The sequence below is a fragment of the Oryzias latipes genome, chromosome 5 (assembly GCF_002234675.1).
Source record: "Oryzias latipes chromosome 5, ASM223467v1".
NCBI classification, from domain to species: Eukaryota; Metazoa; Chordata; class Actinopteri; order Beloniformes; family Adrianichthyidae; genus Oryzias; species Oryzias latipes.
Genome location: NC_019863.2, coordinates 5,051,864 through 5,076,098, shown reverse-complemented (window position 1 = coordinate 5,076,098; position 24,235 = coordinate 5,051,864). Strand labels below are relative to the sequence as shown.

Sequence of the window (24,235 nt, the reverse complement as noted above, 5' to 3'; positions counted from 1 at the left end):
AACAAATTAAAAAAATTTAAATAATTTTTTTGCTAGCCTCCATTTTTAACATTGTTGCATTGGAAGAAACGGGCGGGTGGACTTTACTCTGAACAACAGATGCCCACAGGAGAAGGATGATGGGAAAGACAGTTCCCCCAAAATGAATCTTCTTGAATTTGAACTAATCTATAAAGTCAATGTTTTGCCCAGCCCTATACTCAGTTCTTGCCCTGCTACATTAAAAAAAAAAAATATATATATATATATATATTCTATTATTTTCATGATATATTTTCTGCAGTGCAAGGTATACAAGTTATAATTCTCGTGATTCTTCCACGCCCACTTTCAAGTGGTAGCAATGTGGCCCTCCAAAAAGTTCACTTCTAATTGGAGTGGTTGCCATAGAAACGTTGACTCGGACCGACTGGGACCACTCACTACTTAGTGATGTTGTCTGTCTCTAACTTAGCGTTCGTAATGTGGAAAAAAAAGGGCAACCCTTTATTTGGTGTGAGCCAGAAGTATATTGATGACATCACACTTAGTCCAGTTCGCATATATAGTTTTTGGTTATAAAAGAAAGACAGCATTCCTGCTAATCTGCGGACTTTGTCTGCTTTCATTCAGATTGAAACTTAAGAAATGGTTTTGTTTGGAGCTGTACTTCTAAATTAAGCAGAAAACGTGGAAGTGGGGTGTAGCTTCATAAAAGCGGTCATGTGTTTGTGTTTCAGACGTGGATGAGTGCGGCTCTGAACTAGATACCTGCCTTCCCAACAGTTACTGCCTAAACACAGAAGGATCGTTTGAGTGCAGAGGTGGGTGCTGCAGGAAACTTGTTAGTGTGGGGAAGTAGAGCCTAAAGTTAATGCCTCAGTCACCACTGCCCTTAGGGGTGGGCCTCCTGTGGGTGAAAAATGGGCAAGCCTGCATGGGGCACACAGGAAGTATCAAAGTCGGACCTTGCTCTGTGTGAAAATGTTCATGTGCATTTGTTGTAGCGAGCGAACAACAGGCTGTAGTGAACACGTAAGCAAGGGTAAGTGAAGGTGAGTAAGGTAAGGTAGGGAGTAGGATAAGTAGCGCTATTCGAGTGAAAGGAGCCTATATTTAGCATATTATTGTTATTTGTTCTCTTATTATGATTTGTATTTTACAATAAAGTGTATGCTCTTGTTCCCGTACTTAATTACTAAAGATTTCTTCTATAAAAGCGACTTTAGGTCAGAAAAATACGGTACACACCTTCTTGTGAATAAATAAATCACAACTGTTTCTCTCATTCTTCAAGATAATTAACCAACGGAAACTAAAATGAAATAACATGAAATCTTATTACGTCCTATTTACCAATTCCCTACTCAATTTCAATCTTTCCTGTGGTTAGATGAATGGAAAAAGTGAGTGGCCTTTGTTTTATCAGGCTGTGATGTCGCCTGTGTGGGCTGCAGAGGTGCAGGACCAGCTCACTGCAGGAAATGTGCTCCTGGTTACAGATTCACCGGCTCCAAGTGTTTAGGTAATTACACTGGCAAATGTATACGGTTTTTTAGAATATATTTGAAAATGTAGATATTTCTGTTATCATCACCATAAAATGTGTAACCATAGTTATTGATATACATGACAAACTGTACATTTGAACAAAAAAATAAATAAAAAAGGAAATACCAAGAAAACAAAACTATTAAGAAGACAATATTTATTTTATGAAGCTTGCTTTTGCTAATCATGTGTTTTAGGGACTTTTGGCTTTCTGCTTAGACGTAGATGAATGCAGTGACCGGGTGCTGGCCTGTCCTGGTTTGGATGAGATTTGCATCAATGCAGACGGCTCCTTCCACTGTGACTGTGCTGAAGGCTTCGTCCGCAGGGATGGAGTCTGTGTGAGGGAAAAGCTGCCCGGTAAGTGCAGTTTGCTGTGAATGATGCTAATGTTAAAGCATTCATGGATTGATAAAGATTCTCTCTTAAAGTTAAGTCATGGCATTTTACTTATTGTCCAAATATACACATGCATGGCGAGATGATTCAAAATGAGGAGATAATAAGTCCAAACGCCATGGCTAATATACAACAAAACTTTAAGAGTAAAAAAAAAGAAAAACCTGACACTTTTCCTTCATTTGTTTCCTAATCCAGATCTTCCAGAGAAGGGTCTGTTTGATGATATTAAGGACGACGAAGTGGAAGTGCTGAAGCAGATGTTTTTTGGCGTGCTGCTTTGTGCGCTGGGTACACTGGCAGCAAAGGGAGACATGGTTTACACGTCTGTGTTTATTGGAGCAGTGGCTGGCATGGCGGCCTATTGGTTCTCTGAGAGAGGGGACCACCTGATGAACAGGTTCCTAAAAGAACCCTAACGCTAAGCAACGTCTAACTCAAAAATGTTAATGAATAAAGATTTTTAATTATTTAAAAATAACAGCCAATCTAGAAGCTCCACAGCCAATCAAAAGTCGAGCAAACAGGATGTGGAAATGTTTGTCACGTCTTTAGGTTTGAAAGTAAAACGCTTTTACCCCTTCTGACCTCGAAAATCAAATTAACTTAAGAGCAAAATGAGCACATAACTGGAAGTCATCTACTAAGTGGAAACTCAGTGGAACTGTGTCCGGATTCCCACCCTAACCCCTAAATACTGTAGTGTCCTGGATTTTCAAAGCAATTCAGACGCCATGCTCTCACCTTTATTATTTCTTTCAAAACGGCGGATATGACGTCATCGATTTCACGAAGTTAAAATCTAATTAATATGAGCGTTTTGTGACGATTGTTTATGAGTCCACTGTCTTCTGAAGATAAAAACGATGATTTATTAAAAAAATCCATTTAAATACATTTTTCATTGTTCCGGCGCAAAGCATTGTGGACTATATTCGCTGATCTAGTGAGCATCGATGCACACTAGTTCTTCACAGAGACCTCTGGGAAATTTCTAGGGCACTTTGGGAATTGTGGATTCGGACAGCACAACAAAATGGCGAACACACTAGTGCACTAAGTAGGGGTTAGAAAAGGAATTCGGGCACAACCTCTTAAACACAATATGGCATTGGTGTCAGCATGGAGATGTTATCATGTGTGGGTAACAGCGCTCTGTGGGGAGACCATCATTTAAACGGTTAGAAAACTCTTTTAACAGCTTAATTCAAAAGATATTCTGGCAAAACTGATTCCACACTGAGATATTTACAAAGGTGAAACATCAGCAAATATAAAACACACCTTAAATGATTAACATAAAGTGTAAACAACTTGCTTTATTAATAAAAATGGCATAGCTGTACTAGGACTTGTTTCATCCATATTTTCTGTTTTTTCTTTGCCCTTCACTGTCTTGTATCCATATTTTTTTTGCTGAGGCTGTTCCAGCAAATAAAAACGCCCCTCTCACCCTCCGCGGGTGGTTTCTCCTCCAAGCTCGGGTCCTCTACCAGAGGCCTGGGAGCTTGAGGGTCCTGCGCAGTATCTTAGCTGTTCCTAGCACTGCACTTTTCTGGTCTGAGAGGTCTGAGGTCTTTCCAGGTATCTGTTGTAGCCACTCCTCCAGCTTGGGGGTTACTGCCCCGAGTGCTCCAATTACCACAGGCACCACTGTCACCTTCACTTTCCAGGCTTTCTCCAGTTCTTCTCTGAGTCCCTGGTATTTCTCCAGTTTCTCATGTTCCTTCTTCCTGATGTTCCCATCGCTTGGCACTGCCACATCGTGGTATGTGTGTGTGTGTGTGTGTGTGTGTGTGTGTGTGTGTGTGTGTGTGTGTGTATATATATATATATATATATATATATATATATATATATATATATATATATATATATATACATCCACACACACACACACACACACACACACATACAGTCCAGACACGTATTGTATTTCATGTCAGTGTTAGTGTGACGAGTGTGCAGGTTGTAACTGCAGTTACCCAAAGCATAGTCTATGTATTTTCCCCAAGGTTGTCAGATATTATTGATTTTATTTCTTTATTTTTTAAGGAATTGGGTCATTTGAAATTGCTTCTGGTTAAAGAAAGGCGCACACACAATTCTTGAACCTCCTGAAACCTGAAACCATTTGTTTAGATTGTGCAAAGTTTTAACCTTTATCTAGTCGAATGTCCTCTGAGTCTTTTGGATGAAATGTTGCTCAAAAGCTATGATAAGAAAACATGTAAAACCATTTTAAAGGCTGTACAAATAAAAAATCACATAACATTGTTTTTATTCTCACTCTTTAAAACTAAAGATAGAATCAGTGATTTAATAAAAGTAGAAACCCTCAGTCAGTAAATTTTACATTTTTTTCAGATTTTAAATATTACATAATTATTTTTTGTTTTTTGAGCTATCATGTCATCTCATGTCATTCTTTGTCCGTTACCTCGACTTTCCTTTTAGATCAAATGAAGTTTAAAAGAAATATAGTTTAAGAAACACAAAAAAACAGAAAGAATGTCATTTATTTGATGGATATAAACAAGCTGGCCAACACTCAATAGTATTATTCTGGTACAGCACATACAATAGCAAAAAGGGGCAACAAGGACAGCCTCATATAGTTCAAACCAAAAAAATGTACAGAATCCATGCATCATTTGAAACTTAATCTCAAATCTTTTCTGAATAGAATCACTCTGATAAAGTTTTTTTTTTAAATAGTTTCCTCTCTTTTGCATTAGTACGACACTGGCGCCCACACACACTCACACACACACACACTTTTGCTCTTAAAACAATAAATTAGAGATGTGCACAGACACGCTCATATTTCTCTTTTCTGAAGATATTTAAACCAGAAATCCCAGACACATGCTTCACCCTCACAAAACTGCACAGGCTGTCTACTAAGGGGACACAGTAAGTGAGACACACATCACTCTCAAACACAACATCACACCGTCACGATGCAGATGCAGGTAATGGATGAGGAGTGGTGCTGGTTCGTGTTCACACCGATGATCAGTCAGCATGCTGGACTCACATCGAAGTTGCTTCTAAACTCTTAACTGTACAGTTCCAAACATTAACTTGTACAAATAATACACTCGCACACTGGCATTTTTATTAGGCGTTAACAATAACAAAAATAAAGCTCAACTTAAATATAAAAAAATGATTAAAAAAAGTTAAAAGAGAGTATTCTGACATTGGTCACAGTGATTTGTTTGATCCGACATTATCAATAAGAAATGTTAAAAGAAAAACAACAATAAAAAGAAAATGCATGGTAGGCTTTTGAGATTTTTTTTTTGTTTTTTTGGAAACCTTTGAAAAAAAAAAAGACTTCCTAGGCTTTTCTACACAGCTGCTCCAAGGCACAGATGAAGCCCTACCTCTTCCAACCGTGCTGCAGTTCAAATCAACCCCTGTTGCTTCTAAGCTCTATTTATTTGACCTTTCTGCCTTTTTTTGTCACAATAAATAAATCACTCTGCATAGACAACAGCATATTATCCATACATCGCCACCTTCGGTTGGCACATAATGTAAAACTAAAAAGCATGGGCACTATTTAAATGTTCTTTGTTGTCTATCATGCAAATTTGCAAATAACATATGCTATATTATGGTAGGAAAACTCCCTACTTCAAGTATTCAGTAGATAGAACCTGAAAAACAGAGAATTACTACTCCACTCCCTGATGTTGAAATGAGAGGGTTTTTGGTCCTCTGTCTGTTTGCATTGTCTTCTTAAAAACAAATAATAATAATAATAAATAATAAAAATAAAGAAACTTTCATTTGGGACTTGTAGCTCAACATTTGCAAACTCAAAAAGCAAAGTCTTCACACAACGTGCTGATTTTTGACAAGAGCGGTAAGGTGTGAGGCAGACACATGAAGGATAGATCACCTCGGTCAATGGAGGATGAGTCGATAGACAGACATTTACATACAACAAAGTACACCTGACGCACAGGTACTGCGAGGGAAGGGAGGGAGGAAGAAAGAATCAGTAACAGTCTACTTCATTTTTTTCACAATACTGTAATAAAGTGTTGTTTTTTTCTTCTATCTAGTCGGCTGTTACAGTCACACACACCAACCACTTCTGTTCACGTGACGACGACAAAACCACGCCAAAGAAATGCATCCAGACAGAGTCTCTGAAACCTCTGTGTGGAGGAAACGCTGATAGTCCTCATTCACAAGTGCAAGCTTTATTTGTACATAATTGAACTGCTACCTGTGTGAGTTACATACAGAAAGCAAGTTTGATTTTGTTAGCACAGGTCAAGAGGTTGTTAGCTGAGTTGATTTCACACTAAGAAAGGAATGTAACAATGCTGTCTGTTTTTAGACGTTAAGACAGAGTTTGATCCTCATCTTTGTAACCCACAAAGTGACTCTAAAGCTTTAGTTATTAACACATATACATCTGTTTTTTCTTTAAATCTGGGCTGCATTTTCAGACAGGGAATGTTTAACTTGACTGCTGAAGGTTTTTTTCCCCACAACCTACCAGTCAAAAGAAGAATTATATGACTCAGCTCTGGAAATAAGACACCTTTGACCTTCAGCCAGTTAAAAAAAATAACCAAAACAAAGGTATAGTACATCATCAGTTTAAAACGATTTTCTCACCACATTTAGACACACTCTATAGATTCCTCTCTATATGTATAATATATGCATTTCTATCATATGTGTACATATTTTACTAGGCACAGGCCATCTTATTCAGAAGAAGAAAACAACTTACTATGTGTGGGAGGTCACGTAAACTACCGCTAGAGGGGTTCAAGGGTGCAGGAGCGAACCGGAGAGTCAGATGAATGATTAGACCTGGTAAGAAACTTTTTCTTCTTTTGCTTTTCAACTTCTAGTAACCATCATAAAGACGGTATTCCTTGAGGAAGGTTTTGTGTCTGACCAATGCTCCGCTGTCGAACTCAAAAAGAAATCTTTATGAAGCCTGGATCCAGCCTCTCCGCTGTAAAAAAGACCGTTCTGGAAAAGGTCTTCTGATATCATTTCGTTTGAGCACCAGCAGAAGCACCATAAGTAAAAATTCTGGCAACACAGAGGAAGTGCAGAGGTGCATAGTCTCAAAAAATAAAACTGAATCTGATGGATTTGCCCCCCCACCACCACCACCACCACCACCTCTTGGCCAATGTGACTGGGGTGATTGGTTATTCTTTCCTTCTATGTTGACATCTGCATAGATCAACTGTTTTTCATTGACTACCATTGATCGATATGAGGTAACATGAAGAATACATGTTGTTGACAGCTGGAGCATAGAAGTAGCCCAAAAGCAAGAGGGCTGTGCTCATGCAGCCAAGGAGATGCTGCAGGTGGAGGCTAAGGTGCTCCATCAGTCAGCCCTAAATGCTTCCTTGTGCCAACAGGAAATAACAATAGGAAACCTAAAAGCTCTTAAATGTGCACAAAACATGCCACTGAAGGGAGCCATCATCACAGTAAGAACTGTTTGACATGAGGAAAACGATTACGGTGAGCAACAGAGGTGAGTGAAGAGACTCTGCACACTGACTGCCATGAAGGCCAGGTAAAGGGCTCAGATAAAACCAGTGAGGACTGAGGGAACCATGACAGAGTCAAAGAGCCAATCAAAGCAATGCGGTAAGTAGCAAAGGAGTCGGCAACCATTGATCTGAAACAAAGCAGGTTGATGAATTTAAACAGAACTTGGCTGGAAGGTTTAGGTCTCTGCTGGAAGAGAGCTCGCTCAGCAGGTGGCAGACAGGTGAGGTGACCTCTGAGGTCTCGGATGCTGCCATGTTGGTCACACTTCTGGCAAAGCGACAACTTGGCAAACAAAATCTGCATCGAGTGACGGGAGAGGAGGATGTGTCTTCCTGTTCACACAAAGAGGAGGTTCCAGATCACCTTGTGAAGAACAAGGAGACAGTAAGATGGACCCCCTCCACAGAGCTTTACAGTAAAGTACTTTGGAGTTTACCTGCTCATCTGTCAGTCCCCGTGGAGAGCCCACACACCTGATAACCTCCTATTCTTCCAGGAAACAGAAAAAAAGCCAAAGAAGTAAGGATTTGGTGAAAGTAAAAGATCATTAGTTGGGTGGTGTTTCAACATCATGGTATGGCTGTGCTCCCCCAGTACAGACTGACTCATCTGAGGGTGGGGGGAAAAAAATACACGTTTCCACATGACACATAGAACAAAGAATTGAGAAACTGCAGAGAAAGGAGCAGATCTTACCCCTCTAATCAACATAAAAGCTTTGGTTGTCACGGCTAAGATTACGCCCAAATGCCCTCCTCATCATCCTGAAGTCAGCCATGTTTTCAAAGAAAAGTGCAGAAAGCATTAAATTGTTGCTGAACATGACTTTTGTTAAGAGTACCGGTATCCACATTCATTGATATTCATATAGTCTTCCTTTGTTTTCTGTTTCATTCTGAATACACGTTACCTGGTCTGGGGAGGGGCGGTGGCCAGCATGAGGAGGCCCCCGGGCAGGTACTCCTCTGTGGTGGGGCGATGGATGCCGCGGATGCTGCATGTGGTGCGGATGTTGAGGAGCCTGAGGGTGCTGAGGATGTTGGGGGTGTGGATGCTGAGGGTGGGGTCCTTGTTGTGGAGGTCCATGTGGGTGCTGGGGGTGAGGATGCTGGGCGGGGGGAAGTCCATGCGGGTGCTGTGCAGGATGCTGCTGGGGGTGCTGTTGGTGAGGGTGCTGAGGCTGGGGAGGGCGGGGGTGCTGTTGGAGCTGGGGCAGAGGTTGAGGGTGCTGAGGGTGAGAGTATTGAGGTTGGGGATGCTGTGAGTGCGGATGCTGTGGTTGGGCTTGCGGGTGCTGGGGGTGCTGCGGATGCTGGGGGTGCTGCGGGTGCTGGGGGTGTTGCGGGTGCTGAGCGTGTGGGGCGTGTAGGTAGGAGGTTTGTTGGCCCTGGGGAGGGTGGGGGTACTGTGGCTGGGGCTGGGGCTGTGCATGCTGGGGCTGAGGCTGATGGTGAGGAGCATGCGGATGATACTGCTCGTCCTCATAGTTGTCAGCTATCAGCTTCATTCTGCTTTGTGTCTGTTTGGAGAGCAAAAGGGATATGAGCAAATGCTGCAGATAAATATATTATTTTTTTAGCCCTTGTGCTATCTTGTGGGGTCATCTGGACCTCACTTCCGAACTGGGGCGTGCGTCCAGCTTCACTGTGACATTCCTTTAACCCTTGTGCTATCCTATGACCCCACCCTTGCATTGACGTGTTCTCCCTACCATGACAAAGGTGGATAAAGGTGGAAAGATTTCATGTAATCCATAGACACCAGTGAAGATCACAAATCAATGAAGAAAAAAGGTTCAGCTCACTGTCTAGTGGGTCTAGATGACCCAACTCCCAATGTTAAAGTGCCTAGGATAGCACAAGGGTTAACATCTTTGAGTGTGCCTAACTAATCTTTAAACAGCTCCGAATGTTTCCCTAACACTTTTTCAACTGTTTTAAAATATATATTTTTTTCCTGTATGACTAGACTTTTAATTTGCTGCCAGTTGAAATTTATTTTATGCAACCAATTTTGACCACATAATGCTACAAACGTTGCTCTCTTTGTAGCTGGGAATTTTGTCCTGGTTCATCCTAAGGACAAAATTCTCAGCTACAAACAGAGCAATGTTGTGTCCTCTATCCACTGCAAAGAGAACTGCAATGACCAGTACATTGGAGATACCAAACAACCTCTACACAAGCGGCTTTAACAACATCGCAGAGCCAACTCTATGGGACCTGAGTCTGCAGTACACCTCCGCCTGAAGGCCACAAACCACTCGTTCGAGGATAGTGAAGTCCGAATTTTAACCAGAGAGAAAGGATGGTTTGAGGGAGGAGTGAAGGAAGCCATCTTTGTCAAGAAGCATAAACCTTCTTTTAATAAGAATGGTGGTCTCAGGTTTATTCTTCCATCCATCTACGGCAGTGTTCTGAACCGGTTTCACCTGGGACATTAACAGCTGAAAGAGATGACCAGGTTTGGGGAGGGTAGCTACTGTCTCCCCAACCCCTGTTGAGGACAAAGGACTCCTAACAACCTGAAACCGTATAGTCTTAGTAGACAATACTATCCAGTTTCAGGTCTGACTCCTCTCCCATATGAGGGAGCTCTTTTACCAGCTATTTCAGAACTGACAAAGCCTTTTGGATAAGAGGTGAAATGTCTTCAACTTTTAAAAACCAAGTCCAGATGACAACTTTTAAACCTACTACTATGACGTTTTGATTGTTGTTGTTGACTGCTCTTTGCTCTGTACGCTTTGTTAATGTGTCCCTTTTTTACCAAAACTATGGCAAACAGTGTCGTTAAAATGACAGGCATCAGCTGTGTGCTCCTTTCCCTTGCACCTGTAAAATCCGTTTTGTTCTATTTGCAGTGCTTTCTTCCATCCTGTGATCTCCAGCATCGCGATCCTCCATCTTTTTGTCCTTGTCCACCGTCTCAATATTTAGAGCAATTTCAAACGCTCTGAGGAATGTCAGCATATTGTCTAATACCAGCTTTCCACAAACACCACAGAGGGCATCATCTATTCCTGTGCTGAACTCTCAGTGAACAGCACTCTACTTCAATTGTGCCATGAACTGCGAGACCGTCTCTCCCTATTTTTGACTCCACTGGTTAAAACAAAAGTAACTGGCTTTTACCAAGGGTTTTGATTCAAAATGAGCTCCCGAAATGTCCACAATTCCTTTAAAAAGACTTTTCTTTTAGAGGAGCCAGCTATAAAAGATTTGGCAGCAGTCCGCAGGAAAAGGTAGAACACATGAGGAAACACAATAAAAGTAAAATGTTGACTCAGACCGACTCGGACCGATCAGTGCTTCCAACACGGCGATGGGCGTATTGTGAAAAAATGGCGGCTGAATTGACTTTGGTTGGATCCAGAAGCAAGACTTTTCCATGGGTGACGTCACACTCTCTCGGTCCAGTTCTCATAAACAGTCAATAGTTAAGAGTAAATTTTTGTTCTGAATTGAGTCTGGTGCTAACGGAAATTTATCTAAGAGACACCAGCTTCCAGTTTGGTCTGAGAAAGATCTTGACACACACCAGCTTAAATCCGAGCCATCTTCGAATCACATAAACAAAGCTGATATTTATAGTTCTGACATACTAAACCTGTTGCAAAATAAATATAATGATGCTAAGTTGTTTCTTTGCTAAAAGAATGTCAACAGGAAGGAACATATGCACAGCTGCCATGTGGAGACAGAGAAATTGGACATTTTGTCATAAATTTGATTAAATGTCATATCTAAATCTAAATCACAAATAACTTTTTTTTTCTTTTCTACATTTAACTTTTCTGAGTGGATCCTTACATGCTGTTTAAGCTGGTGCATCAGCTTGTCTCGCTCCCTCTTGAGGGCCAGCACCTCCTCCTGGGTCTTCTTTTTGTTGGATGCAGACAGTTCAAGCAGTGCAATATTGGCATCTTTCTCACTAATGGCTGCCAGTAGAGCTTGTTGTCTGGAAGAATAAAATAACATTAGAGCACACATACTTACAGGCAAATAAAACCTTTGAAATGAAAAAGAAATGTATGGTTTGAAGGTGTTTTTTCACACTTATATAAATAAAAAGCAGATGCCTTTCACCATTTTTTAAATTGCATCTCCAGTGAAAAACTACAGGAGTCCTAAAGAAACAAAAGTGTCTTAGACAGAAGCTGCAAAGATGCACTGAATTGCAACTTGAAACCCTGCTGACAGTCTGAGCGCACAAACATGGACAAGAAATTTTGAAAACGATCATGAATAAAGCTCTTCAGCTCATCCATGAACTATCAACCATGATGAAGTTTTAACACATTTGGCTTGTTATAGAAATGATGTCATAGATGATTAAAAAGAACACCCAGTGAGATTGTCACCCATCTATCTGAGGGTAACAATACTAACTTCATTTCAAGGATCTCCTCCAGCTGCTTCCTGCGCTCTTGCCTCATATTAGTGAGATGGGAGTCCCGCTCCTGCAGAGACTGCTGGGTGGAGGAGAGGCGCTGTTTGGTGGCATCCAGCTCCTGCCTGGTTCTTTCTAGCGTGTTCATGAGCTCCTCCAGCTGGCAGGTAAGCACACAGACTCATTCAACATATCCACATCCTCAAGTATCAATACTGCATTACTGCAGAGTATGTTCTCACTTTGGAATGGTGACCACTGTCCAAGGAGCTGTCCTTTCGAGAGTCCTGCCCTAAACCTTTCTTTTCCCCTTGTGGCCCCAATTTAACGTTAGGACCTTTCTTAGTCTGGTCTTTACCTCCTTGTCTGTAATAGCACACAATTTGAGAAAGGTTTCAATTAAAAATATCAGAAATCCACAGAAATTTAGGGAGGAAAGGATTATGAAGCCCACAAATATATGGCTGAAGCAAATGCATTGTATATCTGTCAATTGCATTGTGCAGAATATTGTCTCAGGAGAGAAACCGCAGCAGAGCCTGGTCAGTACTCATGAACTGCAGTCTCACATCAATGCTGAGCTTTCAGGTTTCAGCAAAGTTTGAAGAATAGATGACAGGATTGCAGTGGGAACAGGTGATTACTTACCTGGGAGCCAAACTTCAGATGGGGAGAGGAAATAGGTAGAACACATGAGGAAGCAAAAGAAAAGTAAAACAAATTAAAAGAGACACAAACAAAATGTAAAGAAAGAAAGAAAAAACAAGACGGTAATACAGTAAACCAAAAGGATTTCACACTGGGCTACAGTCATCTAGGTCAGGGGCTACAGACGTGTCTGTGACCACCGCTTTTCAGCGGGCTGACAGCTAATGCAGGATGCACCCTCTCTAAAGAACATGGGACCATCTGCTACCAAGTCCAGTTTTGGCAGACATGCAGTCATACAGGCAAGAGTTAGCAGGGCAAAAGACGAGGGGAGAAAGTTAGGTTGGAGTGCTGGACCAAAGGACGAGGAGAGAGTACACATGTACCATGTAGGCAACAAAGAGTTATGAGATTCAGTCATGTATGCGAAGTAGTTCAGACTGAAGTGGCACACTTTAGGATTAGGGATTCAGTCCAGATCTTCCAGTTACAGCTCCACACTGAATGTGTTCAGACCTGGAGCTCATCAGCTCTAATCGTGCAGACCATCAGGCGGATTGCTTCTTTATTATCAGGTAGTGCAAGCTGGGCTGGGAAATAGCAGGGAGTGAGTAATTGATAATACAGTTGGACAAGACTATTGGGTGAAATGAAAGCAAGGGAGCCCTCAGGGTGACTAAAAGAGACATGAAGTGAGTCAGAGAGATGGATGGAATGAGAGGGTAGGTGTGTATCTCAAGCACAGAAAACGGACATTTCATGATCAATAACTGAACCAAAAACACAGATAAGCATGCTTTGTTCAACCATGCATATGCAGCAACAACGCCCAAAAAGAAACAAAAAAGGAGCTTAAAAACAACAAAAAAACACATTCCAGCTCCAATACCAGACACAGTTTGCAATGCATACAATCTTTCCTTTCGTGTTCATACAGCTGGTGTTTTTAATAATAATATGGAATTCTTAGTTGGACTGAATTTGATTTTAATTTTTTTAAATAAGGAATTGTATCAGGAATTAAGGAATTTTTGTAATTTTTTGGAAAATTAGATTTGCATGTAAAAAAATCACAAGACATTCTGTATTTTGTGCACATCCATATAGGTAAATGCATTTTCATGGTTGTTTGCTGACTTATTGTAAAACAAACAGATGCATGTCTGTCAACAAAACGATCAAAAATGACCACTCTGTCGTTCCCACCACTGACTATATATGAGCACTGGACCAAGTCAGTTGATGACTTACCTACGGTTCAAACAAATAAAAGGCGATTAAGTTACTTTTTTTGCTATATGGATGCCACATGTTTGAACCAAAAATCACCAGTAAGCAGTATTTGGTTTGAGTTTACATTTCTATGGCAACCACTCTCGCCAAACAGGAGTGAGCTTGTTGGAAGACCACACCCCTACCAATTAAAAGCGGGCTCAAAAGAATCTGTCAATCAAATGTTTTGAAAATTTGACACGGGGAGCCAGCGGGCACCACAAATGTTTATTGAGGCGTCTGATTGGCCAGTTTATAACTTGAATAACTTGCACTACAGAAAAAATACAGTAAAAAATTTGAATTAGAAAGAACTTGTTTTAAAAAAGTAGCAAAGCAAGAATGGTTTTTCTGAAAAAATAGAATGTTTATTTCTCGTAAGAAGTCTAAGATTTTTGGCTTCTTGGAGTCAGCAGGTACTCCCTGTTTGGAACACGAGGAAGACGGGTCAATTCTCCATTTCTTAAGCTACGTTCACATCTCCCTTGAGATGTGAACACAAGTCGCAACACAAGTCACTACGACTGTCTTTAGGTTCTACAAAACGCGTGTCCATTGAACACATGTTAAAAGTTACACCAGGTTGAACTTTGACCACTCAGGGACTCGGATTTGGTAGCTACATTTGAATGTCATTTCTTTTGATTCATAGAAGCACCAACCGTTTAAAAATCAATCATGAGGTGGAAGTCAGTAATTGTGGTTTGTGCTTGGCCGGAATCACATGACACCAAGTCTTTCATATATCGGCTTGGAGCTTTGAAAGAAAAGCCTGGAGCAAGATTCACAAGATCTGCACTGCTTCGACATTTCGCAAGCATCTTCCAACTGTAGGTGGCAGACATGCGCTAGTATCGGATGGCGACAGTCCAGTGTAGACACCATATGCTAAACACGTGTTCAAAAAGGCACTAAAAGCACTTTCAAGAATGTAGCATCATATTTAGCCAATAGTTTTCACATAAAAAGACATGCAAAGCAGCAATGAAAGTACAAGAACAAAGGGCAAGAGAAAACATCTGCTAAAAAATTAAAGACAAAACTGAATTCAGGGATCAGGAATCTGAAATCAGGGATCTGTGTTGGAATCTGACAGTGATTCCAACACAGCCTTGAAAAAATGTTGCCACTGATGCAAAGATGTGTGCAGGCTGCAGACAGCAGGCAGGCCCAGGTACTAATGAAACCAGATGCAGGTGTCGCAGCTGAAGACTCTAACCACGCAGCCGAGCTCAAGTGCCAGGGCAGAGCACTCACTTTCCCAGGAAATCCCACACCTTGCCCCCTATCTGTTGGGGGGCGGCAGACACAGAGGGGAGCGGGTCAGGGGGAGCTCTGCCACCGGGACGAGGGGTGGGGCGTGGGGCACTGGGAGGGGGGCTGGCAATTGGGAGGGGTACACAACAGGAAGAGTTGCAAAGAATAAAGAAGAGGGTGAAAATATAGGAATGAGGGAGCATTGACATTGAATATTTATCAATGGCAGAGGGTAAGAAAAGATCAGAATATAGGGAAAAGAGGAAAGAAAAAGTGGGTAAAGATGGCAAAGAAGACAAGAAAACCAGATTAATCACAACAAATGTTTTTCTAATACAAGTGAACTGCTAGTTAACATTTTTCTTTTATCCTAATTTTTAATAGTGGCAAGAAGCTGGCTTCCCTGACGAAACAACTTATGCGCCATTCTGCAAAAGTTCAATCTTCTGTGGGAACAAACATTACGATCATTTTCGTCAGCCGAGTTATTAAAGGGCAGATCAAATAAGGAGATTCTGAGCCAGGTACTACAATGATCCAAGACTGAAAACCCCACCACACAAGAAAGCCCCAAAGTCCCAACTATTGTGTATTTGGATTTGCACATCTGAGTAGAGGCGGTGGATAACAGCCCGACAACAGCCACAAAATCATGAAAAGGATACAACATGCAGTGTGACCAGCCGCAATGCCAAAACCACATATCAAATAAGAAAAAAATAGACAAAGCAGTCCTCAGAATTCACATAAAGTGGAGGAAATAAGTATTTGATCCCCGTGCTGATTTAGAAGGTTTGCACACCTAAAAAAAAATTCATAGTCTGTCCTCCTAAACGTAGATTCATTTGAACAGTGAGAGATCAAATATCACAAAGAAAATCAAGAAATCCACTTTAAAGAATTTCTATACTTGTATTTGCATTTCATTGAGGGAGATAAGTATTTGATCCCTTAGTAACCATTAAGAGTTCTGGTTCAGACAGACCAGTTAGACTCTCCTAATCAACCTGTCACCTGAACTGAAGACACCTGTTTGACCTAATCATCTGTAGAAAAGACACCGGACCACAGAATCAGTCCATCAGTCAGACTTCAAACACTCCAACATGGAAAGACTAAAGAGCTTTCAGTGGACTCAAGGGAGAATATTGTAGACCTGCAAAAGACCAGGATGGACTATAAAACCATCAGCAAGAAGTTGGAGGTTAAGGGGACAACTGTTGGTGCAATTGTGCCAAAATACAACATGACCATCAATCCAGCTGTAGGTGTGGAGCTCCTAACCAGATCTGACCTGGAGGGGTTTCCATGATCATAAGAACAGAGAGAAATCAGCCTAAAACAACACGGCAGGAGAAAGTTGATGATCTCAAAGCAGCTGGAACCACAGTCACTAAGAAAACCATTGGTAATACTTTACCCCGCAACGGTTTTTCATCTTGCAGTGCTTGCAATGGGCCACTACGTACAGTTTGCGCATTTTACACGTATGAAATTTCAGTCTTTCGTTATACATGCGGGACAGGCATAATTCATACAGTGGGGCAAAAAAAATTCAGTCAGCCACCAAGTGTGCAAGTTCTCCCACTTAAAAAGATGAGAGAGGCCTGATGAGAAGTAGAGTGGTGTAGATGTCTCCAATCTAAACAACTACAGGCAGGTATCCAACCTGTCATTTTTATGTAAAATTTTAGAAAAGCTTCTTTTTACTCAACGGAATGATTATATTAATAACTCAATATTTTTAAACCGACTTTACGAAACGGTTGGAATTACTGGGACAGCTTTTAATTGGTTTAAGTCCTACCTCACAGATAGAGATTTTATTGTTAATTAAAATGAATTTTTCATCTGGAAGGCTCAAACTGACATGTGGGATGTCCCAATGCTCCATCTTGGTTCCCACACTTTTTAATATTTACATGCTTCCACTTGGTGATGTTATCAGGAGACACGGCATTAACTTTCATAGCTATGCTGATGACCCATGGCTGTCCACTGGACCCATGGACAGCCATGGGTTTAAACTGTATTTTAGATATTAAAAGGTGGATGGGAGACAACCTTTTGCAGCTCAACCAAGACAAAACTGAAGTCTTGGTAAACGGTTCTGAAGCTGAGAGAGATAGCGTCCAATTTTATCTGTCAACTGTATGACTGTATATGATACAGTAAGGAACCTCAGTGTGATTCTAGATGCAGATATTAGCTTTGACCAACACGTGAATCAAGTAACCAAAACCGCATTTTACTATCTGAGGAATATTGTCCGAGTTAGACCCTTTCTCTTTCCCCTCCTTTCTGGTGTAAAGAAAACCACTCTTAATTGCGTGCAGCCAGTCCAGAACTTGGCTGCACGCCTTTTAACTAGAACCAGGAAGAGGGAGCACATTACAACCAATCTTAAAATCTCTGCACTAACTCCCTTTCAGATGTAGGATGCTTTTTGGCTAACAGAGTCTGGTGTGGATGAACTTGATTGGTCTGCACAGAGTCCTGACCTGAACCTGAGAGGGGGTCCATTTCAGCAGAACCGACTGAACAGAACTGTTTGGGATGAATTAGAGCAGAGACTGAGAGTCAGGCCTTCTCCACCAACATCAGTGTGAGACCTCACCAATGCACTTTTGGAAGAATGGTCAAAATTTCCCACAATTACACTCCTTAACCCTGGGAACAGCCTTCCCAGAAGAGTTGAAGTTGCAAAAGGTGGGCCGACATCATTTTGAACTCTATGGGTTAGGACTGGGACAGTACTTCAGTTCATTTGTGAGTCAAGGCAGGTGAAGAAATATTTTTGGTAGTATGGTTTTTGTCCAGAAACCTGCTCATCAACTACAAAACATGTCTGATCTCTGTGCTGCTAAAAAGGGTTGGCCACAAAGTACTAAATCTATTCAGCAAAAAGAATCAAATACATATTTCCCTCAATAAAATGCAAATAACTGTATATACAATTTATTAGGTGGATTTTCTATCTCTCACTGTTCAAATAAACCTACCATTAGGATTACAGACTGTCAATTTCCTTTTAACCCTTGTGCTATCCTAGGCACTTTAACGATGGAAGTTGGGTCACCCACTAAACAGTGCGCTGAACCTTTTTTCTTCAATGATTTTTGATCTTCACTCGTGTCCATGGATTACATGAAATCTATCCACCTTTGTCATGGTAGGGAGAACACGTCAATGTAAGGGTGGGGTCATGTAAGATAGCACAAGGGATACCTCTTTATAATATCTCTGCATTACGGTGCTTCAATATAGACATTATGTGAATATACACACAAATAATAAAAAAATTGAATATGTTTGTCTGAACAAAACAAGAAAAAATAAAATATCACAGGTCATAAAATGTATCCTTTTTTGGCACTATTAATGCACCTGTAGCAATGTAGCAAAATACAAAAACACAAATTTATTATAAAGTAAAAGCAATAAAAATAGGGTGCCCTTCACACATCTTCTCTTTGTAGTATTGTTAGCGCTGCTCCAGCTGCTGTTGCTGAAACCGACAAACATAAAAAAGAAAAAAAAGCTGACTGTTTATGGGATTAATGACTTTTTTTAGGGAGCCAAATCTTTTAGATCAATTCATTTCAAAGAGCCGTTCAAAAGACTGGGTCATTTGGCTGTCTTTATATTTATTATCTTTTAAGAAGCCAGCCTGGATTCATTCATTTAATCCTGGAAAATATCAAAGGGAGGATTGATGGGCTGAGATATGGATCAGAAAAAAATGAAATTTAGATTTTTTTTTACCAACGATTGATATAAAATTATTTTTGAAAATCAATTTAGGCTTCATTTGACATGTGTGGACAAGATGTTAAAGTCTGATTTGGAGTCATTGTAACTATTCATCTGCCCGCATATACAGTGTGAATGTATAAAGAGTGTATTTGTACTTTGAAAGATATTATTAATGTAACAGCTAAACCAGGGGTCTGCAACCTCTCAAAGAACCATTTGGTCCAGTTTATTACTTCAAAATTGAGTTAGAGCATCAAAATCTCTCTACTCTTTTTATAAAAATATACTTTTTGCGGACCTTATGATATTTATAACATGTAGCTTAAATTCTTTTACAATAATCAAACTATAACAGATTTTTTGGGTCATCGATGAAACTGTATTTTCCACTTTTACATTTGAATGTTTTTACCAGCAGACAATAAAGACACTGGCACCAACTGCAAACTCCCTACAACAGTTGGAGTCACTTACCTTTCCAGCTCAGCAATCTTCTTGTCCTTGTCATTTTTTTCAGTCTCGACCTCTCGCAGGATGTCCAGGAGCCTCTCCACCTCTGTCTGAGACTTGTTTGCTTCATCTTTGTAGTAGCTCACTTCTTTTTCTAGAAGCTTGACCCGGTCCACATACTCTGGATTCCCTCTGGGGCCTGACTGCTGCTCCACCTCATGAGCTTTCTACACTCACACACCAGAAAAAACAACATAAAAACACACACACACAGCTCTGCTGAGTCACATTCATTCCACTGACAGTGGTACTTTAGCATCCTGTGCAGCTCAGAATGTTTTTACAGCCTGTGAAGAGGATAGATACAGCGCAAAGCATTGCAGTCCATCAAAGCTTTATCTGAGCTGCTTCCCTTTCATCTTGCCTGTCTGTGTGAATGAGAACAGGAGTGTAACTGTTGTGGACCAGCATTGACTCTTAGCTCAATGGGAGCTATTTTATCACTAAAACGCTCCTCTAAGACTTCCAGTCAATGTTTGCACACTGTGTGAGCAAAAACATAGGAGAGAGTTCATGTGTTTAGGTGTCCTTGTTTTTTTGTTCTACAGCACAAACAAGTGGAAAACTGAAAGTGGAAACTGAATGCAGAACCAAGCTCTGTGGGAGTGGGAGCTTATCCGTCACAGATGGAATTTCATCCTCACTCAGAGAGTTCCTGGCTCTCCCTGAACCCAGTCTCCGTGCTCCACATCCACTGTGTGGCAGAGTGTTTTACATACGTGTCCAACCGCTGCTCATGACCAAGCTAACTGCACCACACTGAGACAAACAGGATGCGTGGCGACACAGAAAACATGCAGCATGGTTGACAAAATCATGCAGACCCAACGAAGCTGAACCAGGTTTGCACTTGTCAATCAAAAGTATGGAAAGAGAAAAGCAAGAGCAACCAAGCAGATTAAGCTCTCTAATTTCAAATGTGCAGCAAACACACATCAGAAGATTAACTAGGCAGTTGACAAATTGTATTAGGCACACTACGGGAAGTAGGAAAAAATAAACTTAAGTGCTCTAACAGACAAAAAAGAGGCTCCATACAACAGAAATATAACCTGTAAAACTGATCTAACAGCATTTTTGTTTCTTACTGTTGCTCTGAGTCTTTACAGCACAGGATATGGCCCTGTGACGGACTGAAGCTTTTAAAGGTTGGACTCATCTATAGGTGGCACAGACTGCAGCTGTCGTGAGAATGTTTGGTGCTTTTACGGAGTGAAATAAGAAGTGAGGGATGTGAAGCCCTTTGCTGAAGGAGCTTTCACGTTGGGCTTGTGGGTTTGGAGTTCACGTCTGTGGATAGGCATCCTCGTTTCATTGGAGTAAAAGCTCATATGAACTCTGGTGGGGTCCGAAAAAGTGAATCTCTATGCCTGGAAATAAGAAACGCAGCATTGATGCGGACAGACTGCAGTGGACTAGAAAATCCATGGTTCAAATCCAAAGGAGCACAATGCAAAGAAATTAGTTTAATATTATATGAACACATCTATGTTTTAATCAACCAATCAATATCCTTATACTTTAATTAATAAAAACTATATGTTCATGTAAAATATTAATTTTGTTGTTATTGCTGTTTTTGTTCTTTTTCATAGGACTACATGATCTAACCAGTATCTTCCTTGTCATTTTTTACATAAAAGTGAGTACCTGTTTTGGGCAATGTTGCCCCCATATGAGCAGTTGCTGGAACTGTGCCAAAACTTCTAGAGCGATGGTCCACTCTCAAGAGTGCAGTGTGAATATTTATCCCATAGCCTGTCCTTGTTTAAAGTGGCCGTTAAAATGCGAGCTACATGATTGATCTAATTTGTTTCAAAAATAATTGTCATTCCTTTTGTAGTTAATATTCTTTAAAACCATGTCATGTAAAAAATTCATGTCATTTAATAATTCACTTCTGTAAACTAAATACTTTTATGAAAATGTAAACACTTTTGCATAAAAACTCTTTCCCCCCCTGTATTTACATTTAAAGTTGTCATTAGAAAACAGCATTTTTAACTGCAATTCCCCAAAAGATCGCTCGATGTAAACTGTTGGTTGTTTATATCCACATTTATTAAACTATTAGAGACAATTTGAGTATCTCAGAAAAGTCTGGATGGATTAAGATTGTAACACTTGTAATCATTAAAGCTTGGTTTTGTGTTTTTTGTGTGTTTTATGTAGTGCCATGAAATGAATTCCATTTGTGAAGTGGCCTTTTATAAGTAAACTGGATTGACGGGATTTGAAAGCAAACATTTGCTGCAATCAGGATTATACACTGGCATGGTTTTCACAGTTTACACCTTGGAGAGGTGTCAGTCCATCCCAGGGTCGTCCCTGATCCACACTCTTCTTACTGAGCTGCAGTCTTAATAAAAGGTATTAAATATTAACAGTGTCAACGTCTATTTAAAAAAAATGTCTTTCAAGTTTAGATGAAGGTAAAAACAAGTTCTAGATGATTGTATAAAATTTAAACCAAGAAGAGAAATAAGTTTAAAACCCCCAAACCCTTGTTTGGGAGCAGGCTAATGCTGACCCCTGCTGGCCTGTTGAAATAAATTCCAATAATGTTTACAGATGGTTTTTATTCTTCCGAGGAGCCCTTTTAAAAAGCAGCTTTAAAAAGGTCTTCTTCAGAAAACTCCTCCATGTCTTTATTTCTAAGGAAAAACGATTTAGGGCATCTTTAGTTTTTGATAGATCCTTCCCATTATTCAAAGTTACTTTAGTTCAACCTGAAGCAGCGTCACTGTGGGAATGCAATTAAATGTCCTATAGTTTGGTAACAAGCTAAAGGACTTATCTTATTATATTTCAAAACTTTGGTCCTGGTATTTTATCCACAAGAAAATAAATCTCATAATTTTTACGTACTGCGATTTAATGTAACAGCACCATACAAATCTAAATAAATGTGTTTTTATAACATTATATAGGAAATTATTCAATTAATTGGCAACAAAACAAATTGTAAGACAGAAAACCGTCAGTGCTTGGCATTACGATAGATTTACCACACAACGGCACTCACAGAAAAGACATTTCACAGGACTGTCAGCACAGCGTGAAGCTCAGTATATCAGTACAGTGCAATGGGCAACACGCATGTGGGTGGAATAAAGCGGAGCTTGTGCCGGGGTTTGCCATGATCACCATCCAGCATATAGAAGAGAAGTTCTCAGTGTCTTCATGCTTTCAAAATGTGCCTCACACAGCTCAAGGCAGGAACTTACAGGATTGTTCATCTGACTGAAAAGCTGCTCAGCTTGCTACATTGAAACAAGGAGGTTGAAGAAAAGGACAAGTAGGAGGTTCGAGAAGTTAGGGCCGGGGAAGATAACAGCAGGATCAGACATGTTTGATTAGTAGAAACACAATACAGGCAACTTGAGAGGATTAAAAATGTAGATAGTCTGAGGGTAGAGGAGACAGAAGAGATAGAAGCAGATGTTTTAAAGGTCTGTCTGCTCTGGACCTTTAAAACATCTGTTTAATGGAGAAAAGTTTTCATAAGCAGATTACTGTTTGTGGTTAGACAATATACAGATGATGTTTCCTTTTTAGCGGAATGACCTTATTGAGCTGTAAAGGTTTTTTTAAAGCATAAAGGGGGTTAATTTTGGTTTGCGTCTGCTGCAAAAAGCTGTTTGCTTTGCTAAATAACACAAAGCTTTTACAGATGCTCATATACAAATATACACTGTTCAAAAAAATAAAGGGAACACCTAAACAACTCAATGTTTCCCCAAGTCAGTCACACTTCTGTGTAATCAAACTGTCCATTTAGAAAGCCACACTGACTGACAATCAGTTTCACATGTTTTTGTGCAAGAGTACGGAGCCCGTGTCCTGACATTAAGATATAAAAATATATCTTGTTCCCACAGATTAATATCTTGTTCCCACAGGTTATTATGTCGTTCGCACGAAATACTATTCCGTTCCCACAAGATACTATTCCGTTCCCTCAAAATACTATTCCGTTCCCTCGAAATGATTAACTCGTGCGAACGCAATAATTATGTCGTTCGAACGCAATAATTAATCCGTTCGAACGCAATAATTATTCACGTCATAAGTCATTCACGCGGATATGCTCTATGTACGCCGGCAAAAGCCGCTTTCAGCTGTAACTTCCGTGTCTCTGTGACCCATATTCGTTCAAAAAAGGAACATGAAAAACAAAATTGATCACTTTATTACCGTCTCAATGAATATAAGAAAAATAAGATTTATGATAACTAGGCTGCTTTGTCAAACGATAGCTCCTGCTAGGCTAGCTCCGCCGCAGAGCTCTCTGTTTGATCATGTATGCCGGCATTTGGGCAACTGGCTGGTCTGTTGTCAGACAGCTGATATTGTAGTTTAGGGTCGAATAGGAATAATAATATTCAGGACTTGTCTTTTATTAACTTTAGCAGTCAGTATCTTTACATTCGAAGGCTATTAGGCTACATGCTAACTGACGAGCCGATCATTTCCTGTTATTAATTTACATCATAGATTTACAGCAGATACCTTCACATTTCTGTCTGTGTGTGTCTCATTACATTGCATTGAAGACACGGAGGATGTTTAGAGAACGGATTTATTTATTTTAAAAAGCACAGAAGCATCCATCGTATTCACGTTCATTCACATGGTGATCTGGTGGTACGCCCTCAGTCATCTTGCTGCAAAAGCCGCTTCCTGCCGCTACTTCCGTGTCTCTGTGAGCATTCAATAGGGGTAAAAATAAAAGCAAGAATGGTCGATCTGTTATTTTCTCGATGACAATCTGAAAAATATCATATTAAGCTGGCTGCTTCGCCGAAAGCACTTACCTTTAGCTTGTAGCATAACAACAATGGCAGTACGTCACGTTTCCCAGAATGCTTTCCTGCCAATCATTGGCCAATCACCGTGTCCCTGTGACCAAGGTCTA

At 40.4% G+C, this 24,235-nt stretch overlaps 1 protein-coding gene and 1 non-coding gene across 9 annotated transcripts in view; one reads left to right on the top strand and one right to left on the bottom strand.

Annotated features, from left to right (window-relative positions):
- Window positions 1-320: 320 nt before the first annotated feature.
- LOC105354049 lies at window positions 321-3,280 on the top strand. The gene is made up of 4 exons (XR_002873267.1): window positions 321-803; window positions 1,409-1,504; window positions 1,750-1,890; window positions 2,128-3,280. It is a non-coding gene; the product is annotated as an uncharacterized LOC105354049 (transcript).
- Window positions 3,281-4,429: 1,149 nt separating this feature from the next.
- erc2 (ELKS/RAB6-interacting/CAST family member 2) overlaps window positions 4,430-24,235 on the bottom strand; it is a 57,311-nt gene continuing 37,505 nt past the window's right edge. For 2 of the 8 annotated variants that reach the window (XM_023954769.1, XM_023954773.1), the window contains 10 exons: window positions 22,545-22,580; window positions 19,282-19,484; window positions 12,523-12,534; window positions 12,117-12,240; window positions 11,874-12,034; window positions 11,295-11,442; window positions 8,393-9,001; window positions 8,179-8,246; window positions 7,919-7,966; window positions 4,430-7,845 (listed from right to left, as the gene is read on the bottom strand). In XM_023954769.1, the coding sequence (XP_023810537.1) occupies window positions 8,220-8,246; window positions 8,393-9,001; window positions 11,295-11,442; window positions 11,874-12,034; window positions 12,117-12,240; window positions 12,523-12,534; window positions 19,282-19,484; window positions 22,545-22,580 (1,320 nt within the window). In that variant the 3' untranslated portion in view covers window positions 4,430-7,845; window positions 7,919-7,966; window positions 8,179-8,219. Of the gene's footprint in view, window positions 7,846-7,918; window positions 8,092-8,178; window positions 8,247-8,392; window positions 9,002-11,294; window positions 11,443-11,873; window positions 12,035-12,116; window positions 12,241-12,522; window positions 12,535-19,281; window positions 19,485-22,544; window positions 22,581-24,235 lie in introns of all 8 variants that reach the window. The other 6 variants (XM_023954774.1, XM_023954777.1, XM_023954770.1 and 3 more) reach the window with 5 other exon arrangements.